The 14,941-nt window shown below is 47.8% G+C and overlaps 1 protein-coding gene across 1 annotated transcript; it reads right to left on the bottom strand.

Moving 5' to 3' along the window:
* Nucleotides 1–814: 814 nt before the first annotated feature.
* On the bottom strand, nt 815–9,703 carry CHGB (chromogranin B). Its single transcript, XM_048296548.1, has 5 exons — nt 9,596–9,703; nt 5,902–5,945; nt 4,723–4,816; nt 2,264–3,945; nt 815–1,192 (listed from the first exon to the last, which is right to left on the bottom strand). The coding sequence occupies exons 1-5, from the start codon at nt 9,642–9,644 to the stop codon at nt 1,109–1,111; spliced, it is 1,953 nt and encodes a 650-aa protein (XP_048152505.1). The 5' UTR covers nt 9,645–9,703; the 3' UTR covers nt 815–1,108.
* Between the last annotated feature and the right edge of the window lie 5,238 nt (nt 9,704–14,941).

The following is a 14,941-nucleotide window of genomic DNA, read 5'->3' as shown; positions in this document are numbered from 1 at the left end:
GCTGCACCCCATTACACCCCCAGTGGGAGCTCAGAGGGCCAGGAGGGCTTAGCTTCCATTCTGGAACTCCCTCATCCATGTCTGGACTGACTGGATGGAACCTGGAGCTTTGGGATCAAGTGCTGAGACTTGATAAAGCTGTAGAAGTCTGTATTTTGAGAAGAGTAATGCTCAAAACAGGGGCTGTATTTCATGTAAAGAAGCAGCTGAAGCTTTCTGTTGGGAGAACAGGTACACTGCATCTTCAGGTTTTATCTGCCTCTGCTTTCTGTAAACCTCCCAGTGTTATTTTTCTACTTTTTGGGAAGTTTCTCTTCTCTTTTATTCTCCTCCTTATGTGAAAAACCCATAAGAGGATGTAGATTTCACCATCTCTGCGTTCCAGACAGCTGCTTACCCTAGATACTGTGACAATAAAAACAATAACATGGGAAAAGCATTTGCATAATAGATCAGCTTGAGAAATAAACAATGTTGGAACACCAGGGGAGTTAATTTGTTTCAAAGCCAATCTGGCTGCATTTCACCAGCAGTGACACTCATGGTCTCAACACTGAATCCCAGTTTTCCAATGTGCCATAATCCTTGTAAAGTGCAGTGAAAACCAGTAAGGAAATGAGAAATTAATCATTACTGAGATTTCAAATGCCTTCTTCCCTCTCACGCTCATGCAAACTGGTGAACAAAATGCACAGATGGGCTCCTTGTAACTTCTAAGGGATATTGGTGGAGTGCCACTGTTCTGTGCACAATCGACCCACCTGCTCCAGCTCACTCTGAGATAACCCCATCAGCCACATGAACAAGGAGAAGGTTTGGTCCAAGATCAATGGTTTTTATTATTGCAAACTCAGACAAATATATTCCTGAAGAACACTAACACAATCATCTCCAAAAGCATATTAAAAATACCTGCCCACATGAAAGGTTATATTACTAAAATTCATGCCATTCAGGTCTTGGGAGCATAACAGCAAATTAAAGACACTTTCAGCTGTGTAAATCACTACACAAGAGTGGACAGGGAATAGAATTTCCTGGGTTTAGGACAAACAACAATCCAGTGGCAGTGAATTTACCACAAAACACAGGTATTGCGAGGACACCTTCAGCCTCTCCTGAGGCTGTTAATCTTCTCTGCTATTTTCTGCAGCTCCAGATCCATGGTGGCCAAGTTTTCCAGCTCCTTTTCCTGTGAAAACATAGAGAGCGTTTTACACATCATTAACACTGGCAAATGTTTTGTTCCATGGAAAGGAGAGGAAGGGCCATTTCTAAGGCAGATTCTGTCCCGCCACTTCCCGGTCCCTGAGCAGAGGGGTGTTAACAGCAGTGCAGCTCATTCTTCGGGAGATTGGTGCAATTCCCTGCTTTGGACTGAACTGAGGCTGGGGAAAGCATGTAATTCTGAGAGCTGGCCCTAATTACAGCCTAATTACACCCTTACCCAGTGGCGGCCTCCTGCCGTGTCACAGCTGCAGGTGCTGTCCCTGAGAGGTCCCCCAGCAAGCACAGTGTGCAGCGAGGGCACAGCTCCACAGCCACAGGGAGCAGGAGAAGCTTTATGCAGCCAATTCTTTACTATGACGACTTGTTAACACCAATTAACATCTGTATTAATCAGTGTCCAGCCTCCACTGCTGCCAGCACAGCTCTGTGCGATGCACAGATACAGTGCCACACTCGAGGAAGATCTGGCTGATGGGATCTAACTGATGGGTGTTTTCCAGGATACCAGAGCAGAACAAGAAGTCCAACAAAAAAAAGAGGATTCACTAGGTGTGAATTACACACATGAATTGGGCTGACAGGTGCACGGCAGGTTCTGCTCTGCAATTCCAGCTGGGAAGTCCATGGACAGCTGATTTCACTCTAAACACCCAACTCACTTTACACCTTTGTATTTTAAACAACCCGACAGACCAAGTGGTGCTCGTCAGCTCCCCCTCTGCTCCTGCTGCAATGGCACCTTAGGTTTTGTCCGTCTGTAGAGCCTCGAGGGAGAGGCAGGGCCCAAAGAGGAATAAAATCTTTCCCTTCCTGTCTTGCAGCAGACAGGAGCTGTCTTTATCCCACAAACTGTGCCCTTGGGTAGTTCACCAAACTTAAAAGTTGCACTGCTCGAAGAAAGCAGATTTTTAAATCACTGAAGATCTACTCTCAAAATGTGACTTAATCTTGTTTATGTTTCTCCATGCAGTTTCCCAGCTACCTTGGGAACAGATTTGGAAGTGTGCTTTCAGAGAAACTGCTGTACACATACCTCCTCTTCCATCAGGGGCCTCTGACTCCTGTCATTCCCAGCTATGTGACGTTTCTTCAGGTCTTCTCCAGAGCTGTACAGCTCTGGGAATTCAGCAGACTTCTTCCTGTAGTTCAGAAGTTGTGCAAGTTGATCCATCTTGTTGTACTGCCTTTCCACATCGTATCTGTTCGTTTTGCCAGGATTCCTCTTCTCGGTGCGCCTGTGGTTCAGAGCACTCTGGATTTGCTTTTCTGACCACCACTCATAGTCATTGTACTCAGGGAAAAGGCTCTTCTCACTCAGGGCGGGCCTGCCTTCCTCCCTGCCCTCCAGAAGCTGCTCCCCTGCACTGTCCCTTTTGTCCAAGTGCCGGCTTTTCCACCACAGCAGTGGGTAGAAAGGCCTGTAGGATGCTGCAGTTCTCTTCTCTTTCTCTGCAGGGAGATGGCCTCTGTACTCCTCCCTCTCTGTGTATCTTTCCTCCTCTTCATTTTCCAGCTGGTCACTGCTGTGATGCTTCTTCTCCACCTCCTCCTCCTCCTCCAGGCTGTCTTCAGTGCTGTAGTGCCTCCTGGCCTGCCCCTTGCGCTCTCGAGCATAAGCCTTCTGTGACCCTTCCTCTTCCTTGTTCCGTAAGTGGGATCTCCCTCCGGCACGACGCTGCTTCTCCTTGCTGAGGTACCTGTCCAGCTCCTCCTCATTGCCATCGGCAAGGTGCATCCTCCCCTCAGAATGGTGTGATCCGTCCTGGAGTCTCCCCTCCTCACGCCACTTCTCACTGCTTTCCTCGCTGTGGTGATGCCTCTTGTTTTCCTCTTCCCTGCTCTCCTGGCTCTGCTGCCAGCTGTCCCTGTGCTCCTCACTGCCCTGCTCTGCAGGCCTCTCCTCCTGCAGCTCCTCCGGCCCGCGCCGCCCAGGATAGCCACCCTTCTCCTCAGACTCTTCCTGATGTTTCTGACGGTGCTTCCACTGCTCCCAGAGATTGGCCTCCCCTGGGTGTGATCCCCCAGCTGGTTCCCCCCTCTCACCCTCATGGCCCCTCTTCTCTTCATAGGAGTCACCCGCTCTGTGCTTCCCATGATAACCTTGGGATTTGTAGGGTTCCTTTTCCTCCTCTCTTTCTTCCCTCTCCTCAGATTCTCCACGCTCCTGCTGGTGGGAGAAACCACGTTCCTGAGACTCATGGAGGTATTTCTCACTCTTTTCTTCCTCTCCCTCTTCACCTTCCCGAATTTGTTTGTAAGGGCTCTGCATTCCCTCCTCCAGGTGCCAGCGGACCTTGGGGCTCCGATCATTCCCACCACGGAACTCCTCCATGCTCACGCTGTCCGAGTGCGACTTCTTCTTGAGAACAGCAGTCTCTACATCTTCACAACACTTGCCCTCTTTGCTTTCCTCTTCCCTGTGGTAATTCCTCTCCTCCTCTCTCCCAGTTTCCTGATAGTGCTTTTTCATTTCTGTGTGAAGTGTCTCATCCTGAGCAGGCATTTGGTGTCCAGCTTCCTCTTCCTTGCTTTTACCTTCCTCATGAGCAAGTTTCTCCTCATCACCTCCTTCCATGTACTTTTTAGATTCCTCTTCTGCCTGCCTTTGTTCTTTCTCCATGCTCCCAGTAGGATGTTTTTCAGTCTCTGCTGGGTCTTTGGGATGCCTCACTTCAGGTTGGTTGTTTTCGCTTCTCTCTCTGTCATTTTTATCACCTACAGTAACAAAAGCAGCATCATGGAGTGATCCAACCCTCCACCGAGGTGTTATTTCAAAGAGATAACTGGCTTCCCACAGTACCAAGGAAATTTGGACAGAATTGATTTCTTAATTCTGTTTTTAAAATCACTAATTTGCTACTGTTTTGTATGCTTGCCTGGAAAAGGATTAACTAACTAATTAACTCCACTTAATTAGGCATTTTACAAGTTCCCCTGGAATTTCCAGAATAATTTTCCTTCTTTGGCTTTTTTGTGATCACATTTTTAGTACTGAATTAAGCTAGCTCTCATTCCCATTAAAAATCAATGGGATCTGGAGTTGTGTTCAGTTCTTTGAATGTCAGGCCCTACCCATCACAGATGCTTGTTCACAATAAAAACAGAACCATCTATTCCAAGCTACTCAAGGGGTTTTTAACAAATTTTAGAAGTTCTAAATTGACTGACAAAAAAAAATTAAAGAAATCTCATGCTTTGCAAAGTTATGCTTCATCTTCTCAGGCTGCCTAAAGAGTTTGTCAAGTCCTCTCAGACCCTCCAGGTGGTTCAAGGAGAGAGCCACAAGTGTCAGCCAAGAATCCCTGACAATTCCCAGGTCAGGCTGTTTGTTCTTTGAGCGAGACAGACTGAACAGAAGGAAACCAGAGTTCTGGCACTGAAATTTGGAGGCACCAGTTTCACACAGACTGAAGTAACAGTTCACCAGCTCCAACACCAGAGAGAAACCATGCACCAAATTCCTTCCCTAAGTTCAGATAATGTTGTACTTACTTTTCTTCAGGATTTCTTTGCATTCAGGATTAATGGGGGGTGCATTTGGCTTAGACAGAGCATTAGACAGAACCTCCACTATGCACCGGGTTACCTGGAAGAGACAAAAGAGGAGAAAAAACCCTCATGGCAAAAATGGAAACTTTACTTCTGACCCAGCTGGTAGAAAAGCCTGTTTGAGATTAGAGTTCAGGCTACTATTGATGAGTTTTGAGTAATCCTGTGCATTTGGGCTTTGCTCCTCACTCCCATACCAGCAGGAAGAGAACAGACATAAGGTCTTTTTATCTCCCCTTCTGTTTGCAGAGGCTCCTTTTGTACCTTTTAAAATATTAAATACCCTACTCAGTACAAAGGAGAGTCAAACAACAAGTGATAACCCACCCTATAAAATAAACAAACACAACACACATTTAAAGGATGAGGATTATCCTGTAGGATCTGTCCAAATGAGGATGGACTGCCAATAAACTAAAACACCTCTGTATCCTCTGTAAGGGATACACCCCACGCCTTTTCACGTGTGTGTGCTCCAAGTCCTGCCTCGTTTTTAGCACTGAACATTGAACTGGATTGTCTGGAAGCAGAGAAAATGGATTGATTTAGGGAAGTCACACAATGTGCTCTAATTCTAAGCACTACCAAAGTAGCTCCTCTGTATAAAATGATTTGCAAGTGCTGAAGTTGTTGGTGTGAACAAGTGCTCTGCTTGCTGGGGGTACAAGAGCCCCAGGTTCTCTGTGGGGATAACTGGGAGGAGACAATGGAACATTTATGGAGCCATTTGTCTTTTAACTATTTCTGGTTATTACCAGGTGTTTAATAATCTAAATGATCACAGGACCAACCAGTGCAGGGGGTCTGGTGTCAGGGTAAAGCGTCTGGGAGCAGCTGATGGCCTTTATTGAATCACACAGGGTAAGATCTCTTTCCAAAGCAGGAGAGGAAGGACTACATTAGAAAGTCTGTTACACAGTTGGTAACTGAAGGTATTTCATCTTTCTCCAAAGCTGTCACCTCACTGTTTACAGTACAATAACATGTACTGTGTAATATTTCATAACCCTTTTCAAGCAGCTGTACAATGCAGAGTTTCACAAGTTTAAAGAGTTTAAAGACAAAACATGGAGATCACATCACTGATACTTTCTTAGGTTGGTTTGACAAGCAGCTACTCACCATTTCTTCAGTACGGTCTTTTTCCACTGGAACTGCACTGGCACCTGGAAGAAAAACCAATTCTTAGAGACTCTTTAATACAGGCATCCCTGACAGGAGTCCTCAGACAAATAGGTCTGATGAGACAGCTTGAGTTTTGGGTTGGCCAGTCGACTAAACCAGGCACATTCCACATCAAATCTTTCTTTATCTGGATGGAAAAGCCATGTAAAATTGAGGCATAGCAACCCTTGTGGCACTAAAATAATACACACCAAGAGTAATCCCACCCACAAAAAATGCAACACCAAAGCAAGCCACGCTTAAATTCCAAAATGGAACCTTACTTCTAATCAGGTCCTTACATAGTTGCACCTGTTTGATGGTAAAAAAAAATAAATCAAACCCAACAAGCAAAGCCCGTTTGCACCCCGAGGATCTTTCAGCTTCTTGAAGAAGCTCTATGTGCACCCCCTGCCAACAGCAGACCATTCTTCATGACTTTAAAGCAGCTACGGTCCCAATCCTACTGGAGAAATCCTGTCTCACTTGAAGGCAGCTGCTAGAAGGATGGAGAGAGTCAGAAGGGACAGGAAAATTTCCATTCACTGAGTGGTCCATAATCATTCCAAGAAATAAGCAAAACCCCCTCAAGTCTCAGTGGAAAACTACTCTGGAAGGGAGCAGTACAACCCATCCCTCTCTCTCTGTCCTGAGGACACATGGGATAACTCACACCTCCTTACACCAGTTCTATTGTACCTGGGCCAAGGAATTTGCTTTTGGAAAGAAGCTACTGCCAATAAAACCTCCGTGCTGCCTTATTTTGCCATCACTGCTGCAGTATCTCCAGCTGGTTAATGAGCTTGGCTGCTGTGTGTTATTAATAAACTGTGTCCCATCCACCTGGAGCTTTCCAGGAGGGAGGTTAAGCACCTCTGCCAGCCACACAAGAGTGTGTGGAAGCAGGGCCTGTTGTATCCTGGCTTTGCAGGCCTCCCACACGGTGCAGGATCACAGCACACAAACACACAGCTTGGAGTGCAGCTCTAAAGCCCTTACAGGGGTCAGGAGAGCCCTAAATACAACCATGACCTCTCTCTGGCTGGGTCAGTGAGAGACCTCCTGAAACAGGTGAACACACAGCACATCATGGAGATAAAGGAGGCCAGTTTTACCTTTCAACATCAGGAGAATGAGCACTGCCCCAAGGAAGACAGGAGCACTTAGCTTTGCACTATTTAAAGCAACACAACCTTTATTCTCTGTGCTGGCAGAGGAAGCAGACATCCCCTGGAGCACTGACTCAGAGTATAATAGCTGAACATCATACAATAATAACTCCTGATATTTCTGTGGACTCCCCCAAACACATACAGAGGAATGTGCTTCTCCAGCCCCCATCCCTTCCCTGCATATACAAGTGCCATCAGAGAAGGGAACCCACGCAAGGATAGCACAGAAGGGATTCCCCTAAAATAGCACTGCATCCCTCCCCCAGCATTCCCCCAGTGCCAGGTGGTGTGTGAGGGGAGATGGTGCTGCACAGAGCCAACCTTCTCCCCCATCTCTGGCATTCAGTGCTGACTGAGGCAGGCTCTGAGTTCCTTTACTAACCCAGTATGCAAATAATTATCACACTGCTGCAGCCCACCCTGCTGCATGCATGGAGGAGAAGGATGCACATAATGGGGGCAGGAGACAAAGCCCCTTCCACTAAAAAAAGTGTTACCCATAAAAAGACATTCTCTCAGTCCCACAGGTGTTGGGGATGCTGCTCCCAGTCACCACCCACATGTAAACACAGATAGGAGCCCCTTCACTGCCTCTTCTTGGCGAGGCTCCTCTCTTCCTCCAGCCCCTGAGAAAACCTGACAGGCACCAGGGAAAACGTCTGATTTTGTCCTTTTAGAGACGCAGCCACAGCACCTCTCCTGTGAGTGACACCAGACAGAGCAGACAAACTCCTGGACTTTTTTTGCTACTTCAGGCCACCCCCTGAGTGCTGTCAGTGGCACGGGAAGACAAAGTCAGGTTGTACCCACTGCCTTTGCTGTGTCACTCAAAAGCTCACAAGACCTTGGTTAACAGTGAAAGCCAACGTGCACAAAGAGGGAGCATCACAACAATGTCAGGAGAACCAAATGGCATTGGACATATGTCATATTAACCTGTCTGCAGAAACAGAATGAGCCTCCAATCCACACCAGAGCCTGAAATAACACACTGAGGCAGCTGCTCTGCCAGGGCTGAGCCAGGAAGGCAGTGGGGAGCCAGCAATGCCCCACTTTACCCAGGTGCTGGCAGTGCCAGCCCAGGCCTGCTGGCAAGAGCTCCCTTGGGGCCACCTGCCACCTGAAGGTGCTGGCCAACACGGCTGCCTCCCTCTCCACATGTGCTCAGGAGGGGTGAAGCCATCACCCTGACAGGGACAGCAGGGTCAGGCAGCAGGGCACCAAGCCATGGGCTTGCAGGAACACAGCAGACGGGACCACTGCGGGGTTCCAGAGCAGAGCAAAGTCAGAGCACGTGCCAGTATGGAAACCTTGCACCTGAGCACACAGCAAGAAACAAACCACAGCCCCACAAAGTAAAGCTAAGCCCTGGGTCTGCCTTACCCTCCTGAATCAAGTCTGCCCAGGCAGTTACAATCAGACTATTACAATTTTGACTAAGTGCTGCGAGTTGATGAATATAATGAAAAATGATGATAAATTCAGGACAATTTCACACGGTTTTTGCTTTTATCTCCAAGATTAGAACAGATCTTCGGGTGGGTCCCTGATGAAATCCCCACATGGCTTTGTTTCATCAGTGCAGATGACTCAGTGCAGTGTCATTCCTCATCAAAATGTCATAGAGTCCTCCTAGGCAGGATCACTGAAATTTTGGCATATTGATTTGCAGAAGGACTAGAAATCTCTTGAAGTTAATGTTTGACCAATTCAACATTTGAAAGCACGACAGCCACAAAGGATGTAAACTACCTGATCTGTTTGATGGCATAAACAGGAGAAAATACTTGGTAATAAATCCCTATAGAATCTATGGTATAAGTGTGGTGAGCTTCTCTGTGTTGGGGTCTCTCTCCCCCATATTCCACCCTCCCTCTTTGATTTCAATAAAGGCACTTGAAGACAGTCGACTTCCTCACAGTGTCTGTACAAGTCCCAGAAGTGTGGAGACTTCTAACACACCTAAAGCCAAAATACTCAACCCAGAATGACACCGACTCTTTCAAGCAATGATGTAAGTATGCATAAAACACTATAGAGCCAAACCATCACCTCTTTCTATTGTGCTTAAGGTTCATTTCACTGTGGGGTCTGAGTATTTAATGCCGCGTACAAAAAAAAAAAAAAGAAAAGAAAAAAAAGAAAATCCTGTTAATTAAAGCTGCAGAGCCGCTACTTTGCCATCACCTCCCAGCATCCAGCACCGGCTGGCAAAAACCCAGCGGCACCCTCGTAACGAAACGGCACCGAGAAGTCTTTGTGCAAAGATGCCGTACTGGGATAAAAATACAGGCGGAGCGGCCGGGGAGCCCTCGCCCAGCGCCATCCCCGCGCCCCTGCCCCACCGCCCCGTCCCGAGGGGCGACCCCGGGCTGCGGGTCCCCGGAGCGAGCCCCTCCATCCCTCCACCGCTCCCCACTGGGGCCGTTCCCGGGCCGTTCCCCGCCTTTCCCGGCGGGATGTGCCCGCGCCCCGCTCACCTGCCAGGGCGGCGGCCGCCAGGAGGGCGAGCAGCGCCCGCGGCCCCATGCTCGGCTCTGCCTGGCTCGGCTCGGCTGCGCTCGCTCGGCGGCTCCGGCGCGGTTTAAAAGGGGAGTGGGGGCGGAGGAGACGGGCGGGGGGCCCTGCCGGGAGCTGCGTCACTGCGAGCCCCCGGGGGCGGTGCCGCCGCCGCCCCCGCGCCCCCGTCCTCGTCCTCCACCCGCGGCCCGGGACCCGCTCGGCCCCGGCCGCCCCCTCCCCTCCAGAGCAGGGCAACTTTCTCACAGGCTGGGCAAGCCGAGCTCATCTTCCCTTCCTTGGCAACTACCGCAGCCGTCCCTCCCGCCCCCCGCCTAATACTTCCAAGACCCCTGTACATCCCCCCGCCTCGCCGTGCCTCGGAGAAGGGGGAAAACGGGGCTTCCCTGCCTTTTTCTCCAGCTCAGAGGATGCGGTATCATCCTAAGGTCTTTCCCACCGTCAGAGGATGCCGAGCCTCTACCTACAGGGAGGAGGTGCGGTAACCCATCCCTCTTAAACAGCTTCCACAAGAAACCACCGCCGCCGCGCTTCCACATCCCTTTCCGATCAAAGCCTCTTCAGGTGCTGCTGCAGCCTTTTCTTCCTGCAAGGTTTTTGTCCCTTCCCCTCCCCTCCTTGCTCCGTCCTCTCACAGCCTCCCCCCACAACAAACCCAGACCCAGAGAACGACTGGGAAGTGATCCCGGTACTTATGTCACCTGGTGAGGGAATGACACGCAGTATTCCCCAAGAGTTCTACCAGGGAAATCACTGCTCTCAGCAACCATCTCCACAGGCAAACCTCTTATTTACTGTGATGATGCTCTGGGGAGCCAGAGGAAGCCTACAGAGATCAAGTTTTACATCGTTTCCTTTAACAGCCCCCGCTGTCCCAATTAGTCCTTAGTGGAATAAAAAGCTTAAATGACAAGTTAAAACGAGGTCTCCATAGAGGAAGTATGAATGCTCCACCCAGCTCCTTTCAGAGCCAGGCAAAGACCTGAACTCCTTTTGGTTTTCATTAACCCTCAGAGGATCATCTCCAATTTTATGCGCGTTTTCAGTTTTCTTTTTTGTTTGTCCTCAGAGCCAAGCACATGGCCCTCTAATTGCCAGTGCTCCTGGAGGACAATGGATCTATACATCAAGTTGGCAGCTCCCTCTGTTACCATTCTATTGTCCATTAACAATGCCAGGCTGCTACAACCATACAGCCTTTAAACACAGAAAACAGGACACAAGCACAGCGCTCCAGTCGAACTCACGAGCAGCTTCGTCGGTGCATAAAGGAAGCAGGAATTCCAGCTCCGTTTGAAGCCTGTTTCAGGAGACAGCCTGGAAGAGGCAAAGCCAGACACTTTGCTCACCTTGCATTCAGTTTACAATTTCTGCAAAATAACAGAACCCAGTCACCCGGGCACCACGGAAGGTAAATCATGTGCAACATCTCCCCATCCCCCCTCCTGCATGCTGCTCCTGTGCTGCCTATGCCAGCCCCATCTCCACAGGCAGATGCTTCTTTGCCGATCTCCAGCCTTGGCTTTGGGAAGTCAAGAACCCAATTCTAAACTGAAAGATTTCCCTGTCTCCAAGGTCCCCCTGTCTGTGTGAGGACTCAGCCTGGCCTCAACCTCCTCAGCTGCTCATGAGAAAGACTTTTTAGTGAAACATTTGCCTTTTATGTGTTCTCTGCTTCTGCAGGCATGTATGTTTTGCCATCAGTTACATCAGGGTCGACTTGGGAGCACCTTTACACCTTCAGATTTGATCAGATTCCAGGTTACAAGGATTTGCAAGTGTTGCAGGAGATCCGTGACAGGAGTAGGGACGGAACTGGCTGGAACATATCCAATTCTGTCTTCAGGGTAGGATTCCAAAACAGGATCGCACAGACTTTTCTGCCAGCACTGGAAAACCAGAGCATCCAAGCATCTTGCCCACAGTTGATTAAGTTAGCCTCTGTTCTCAAAGCAATGTCACTTCACATGGACTTTCACAGCCAGGTATCAGCTGGAATGAGTTTCTCTGCAGATCAGGAGAGAGCTGTGAGTGCACTAAATCAGGATTACTGCAGGCAAAGGCACATTTCACTTGATCAGCTGTGAGTGGCACACCCCAACCTCCTTTCTCAGATGTGTCAGTACTCTGATTGCAGTGACATACCCGCCTCACAATGTTGTGACAATCTATTGCTCTATGAATAAACAGTATTTATCCTGTGGGATTCTCTCAAATACAAACGCTTTAAAAAAATCACACATTTGGCTCATGCTAGAAGCTGGAACTTCAAAGGATGACAAGCAAATTTCTGTGCCTGAGCTTCTTCTAAATTGAGAGGAGACTGCATGAGGAATATGAGGATTGCTCTGCTAATTAGATGTGCTAGTGGGGATTATCTTCATTCGTGGACGCCAATTAGCTTTCATGGCATTAAAATACTGCAGCCCATTTCATGAACAAACTCATCTCTTTCATTCAGAAGCTGCTAAGAGGATGGGTCTGGAGAAAGACAATTGCACCTAAGGGCCACCATCTATCCAGTTTCACTGACTTTCAGAAACCTTGTCACACACAGTGCTCACTGCAGCCTAAGGGATAATGGAGCTGCACAGCTGATACATTTTTGGGTCATTCTTCCACAAAAGTGAAACATGACTGTCACCACCTGTGGCCTTAGCACTGAGCTGCAGCTGAGAGACAGAAGAGCTGTGAAGAGACCCTGTGTGGTACAGATGGGTGATTTCTGTAGCATGGGCAAATATCTTTTTTTCTTTTCTGTATTTATAAAGCACCTCACACTGTGGGGTTTTGTTCATGCCACGCACTCTTAGGCAGTGCAGAAACAGCTGCTAGAAACTGACTTCTAGTCTTTAGTGTCAAAGACTTTCTTCATAAAAAAATCTGAAGAATTTATGGGGTATTTTTGTTTGTGAACCTTAAAAGTTCAGTCCAACTCTTCTTGAATTGTCTTTCTCAGTCTTCTTTAAAAAAAAAGCAGATTTTGTTCACTTGTAACCCTCTTCTCTTCCATGCAGGACCCTTCTAGCTCCTGTTTTTCAGTGATGTATCTGTTCCACAGAAATGAGGACAAATATTATATGGCCAAACTGAAGAGAGGTTTAAAATATGCCTACAAGGCATAACTGTTAAGTGATATGAAAAATACACGCACAGACTCTGTTGTGGTCTTTGGAAAAAGCCCTGTGCTACCTGATATAAATCCTCAGGGCTTCTGGATACACTCACAGGCTACAGAACGGAAGAGAAGAAACCACCAAACCCAAAACAAAGCCAAAGCTGAAACAAAGGCAAGAGAGGGAAGACCAAGTATAAATACAACCACTTCTCCAACATCCCAGGTTTTCCATAGAATTTTCCCATATGCTGCTGACACATACCTCTCTTCCTCCCAGCCATCCTTCTCTCAGTTTGTTAGCTCAGATGGAAGAAAACTAGATTATGCTGCAATACAAAAATAAGTTTAAAATACATAATAAATAAATAAATAGCATACTTAGGGGCCTGGGGCACAAAGGACAATTTTTCCATACTGCATTCAGCATGAAGTGCCACTTCCTAAGTCCTTCCCTAGTAGTGACTTGCTGGCATTGTTTGCTCCAGGCAGTAAATGTAACTTAGCTCCTGCAATTCCACTGGTAAATGTCTCCATGGGAAAGATGACACTGCTGGGACACAACAGGCAGATTTCCCCCTGTAAGACAAAGCTGGAATTTGCCTAATAATGCAGGCACCACTGGGACTTTCAGTCATAAGGCTTCATTTTTTCTGTGCTGCCACTTCTCACCTGATTGGCTGTCAGAAAATGATCTTCTAGACTCCAGGTCAAAACTGACCTCTCCAGATGAATTGGTCATCAAGCTAAAATGCAGCTTTTGGATCTTGAGCAGGGGCACAAGAAGCCCTGACATGATTACTCATGGCTTTACAAATCTGACTATGACTAAACCTTCTCCCAATCTCAGCTGTCACCAAGTTGCCTTGCTGACAACATGTTCCGGTTTGGCCAAATTTAGAAATATATATCCTCTGAGAGAAGGCACAACCACCCCTCCCCCCACCAGGTTCGGGAAAAAATAAATTTTCCTCGAAGGAAAGTGAAGAAGATAAAACTATTTATTTAACAAACACACGGGAAAGGAAAATAATGTTAAATGGTAAAATCTTTCACTGTAGAGGAAAAACGTGGGAAAGTGTCCGAGTCCTCCCTTTGGTCTACTCGGAGCTGGGGCTTGGGCCGGGGCCAGGCCCTCTGTGCCCGGTGGAAAGTCCTCCCGATGTGCTCTGATGTTACAGAAATCAAGCAGTCCAGTAGAAAAGGGAGAAAATCCGAAATTCCAGAGAAGGAAAAGTTCAACTCTCAGCCTCTCTCCGGAGAACAAGAAACTGGAAAAACTGGCCAAAAGCTGACTGGAAAAGCCGCAAGCCGGGTGCTTCCTCGCTCCCCTGCCCCAGCTGGAAAAAAAAAGCTGCTATCTTTATGTGACCTTGAACAAGTTTCAAACTGCTTTGAGAAAGTTTTGCTCAGTTTTTTTCTTCCCCCTCTCAGGCTCAGTTCAGAGGCATAGAAAGGCCAATAATTAATTTCTGGGCATAGGGCAGCGATATGGGATACACATCATAAGGTCACCCCAAGACACAACAGAAGCAACCTCCACAGCCCCAAGCACCTCCTCCTCTAGAAGGGGGAAAGTGTGAGCACCCCAACACCCTCCTGACCAGACCAGGAGTCCTGGACAACAAACAGTGCCCAAGAGCTGCCAACACATCTCTCTGGGCTGGCTTTTGGAGGCCTGGCATCACTGCAGGACTGGAGTTCCCAGGCAGCTGATGACCAGAGGGAAGCTGGAGATTGCTGGGGCATCTCACCCTGCAGGCTGGGCACAGCTGAGCTGCACACCCAGGTGCTGCCCCAAAGAAAGCCCTTCATTAAACAATCCCTGCCCAACACCCCCTGCCCTTTTTTTACTCACACTGGTTAATTAACCTCCTTGGTGAACTTTGGGGCTTCTGCATCAGAATACAAAACAGGATAGAAATCTCTTTCAGCAAGCAAAATGTGGACTTATGCCCTCGTATTTTGAGTACTGCTTGTCATTAAGCAAAAATGACTTTAATAGTTGCCTTTGCACTGCAAATAATTACACTTAGGCCATTAAATTGTCCCATTCAGTGTTTCTGCCTGCTTTTTGTCAACTGTGTACGTTCCATTTAATATTTAAAGACTGGGGCACCATTCTGGCTTATTTAGTAATTAATTCCTTTAAATATTTATAGCACTTTGACTCTCAGCAACGGTTCTGTTT

This window comes from Corvus hawaiiensis, chromosome 3 (assembly GCF_020740725.1).
Source record: "Corvus hawaiiensis isolate bCorHaw1 chromosome 3, bCorHaw1.pri.cur, whole genome shotgun sequence".
NCBI classification, from domain to species: domain Eukaryota; kingdom Metazoa; phylum Chordata; class Aves; order Passeriformes; family Corvidae; genus Corvus; species Corvus hawaiiensis.
This window is presented reverse-complemented; position numbering and strand designations above follow the sequence as displayed.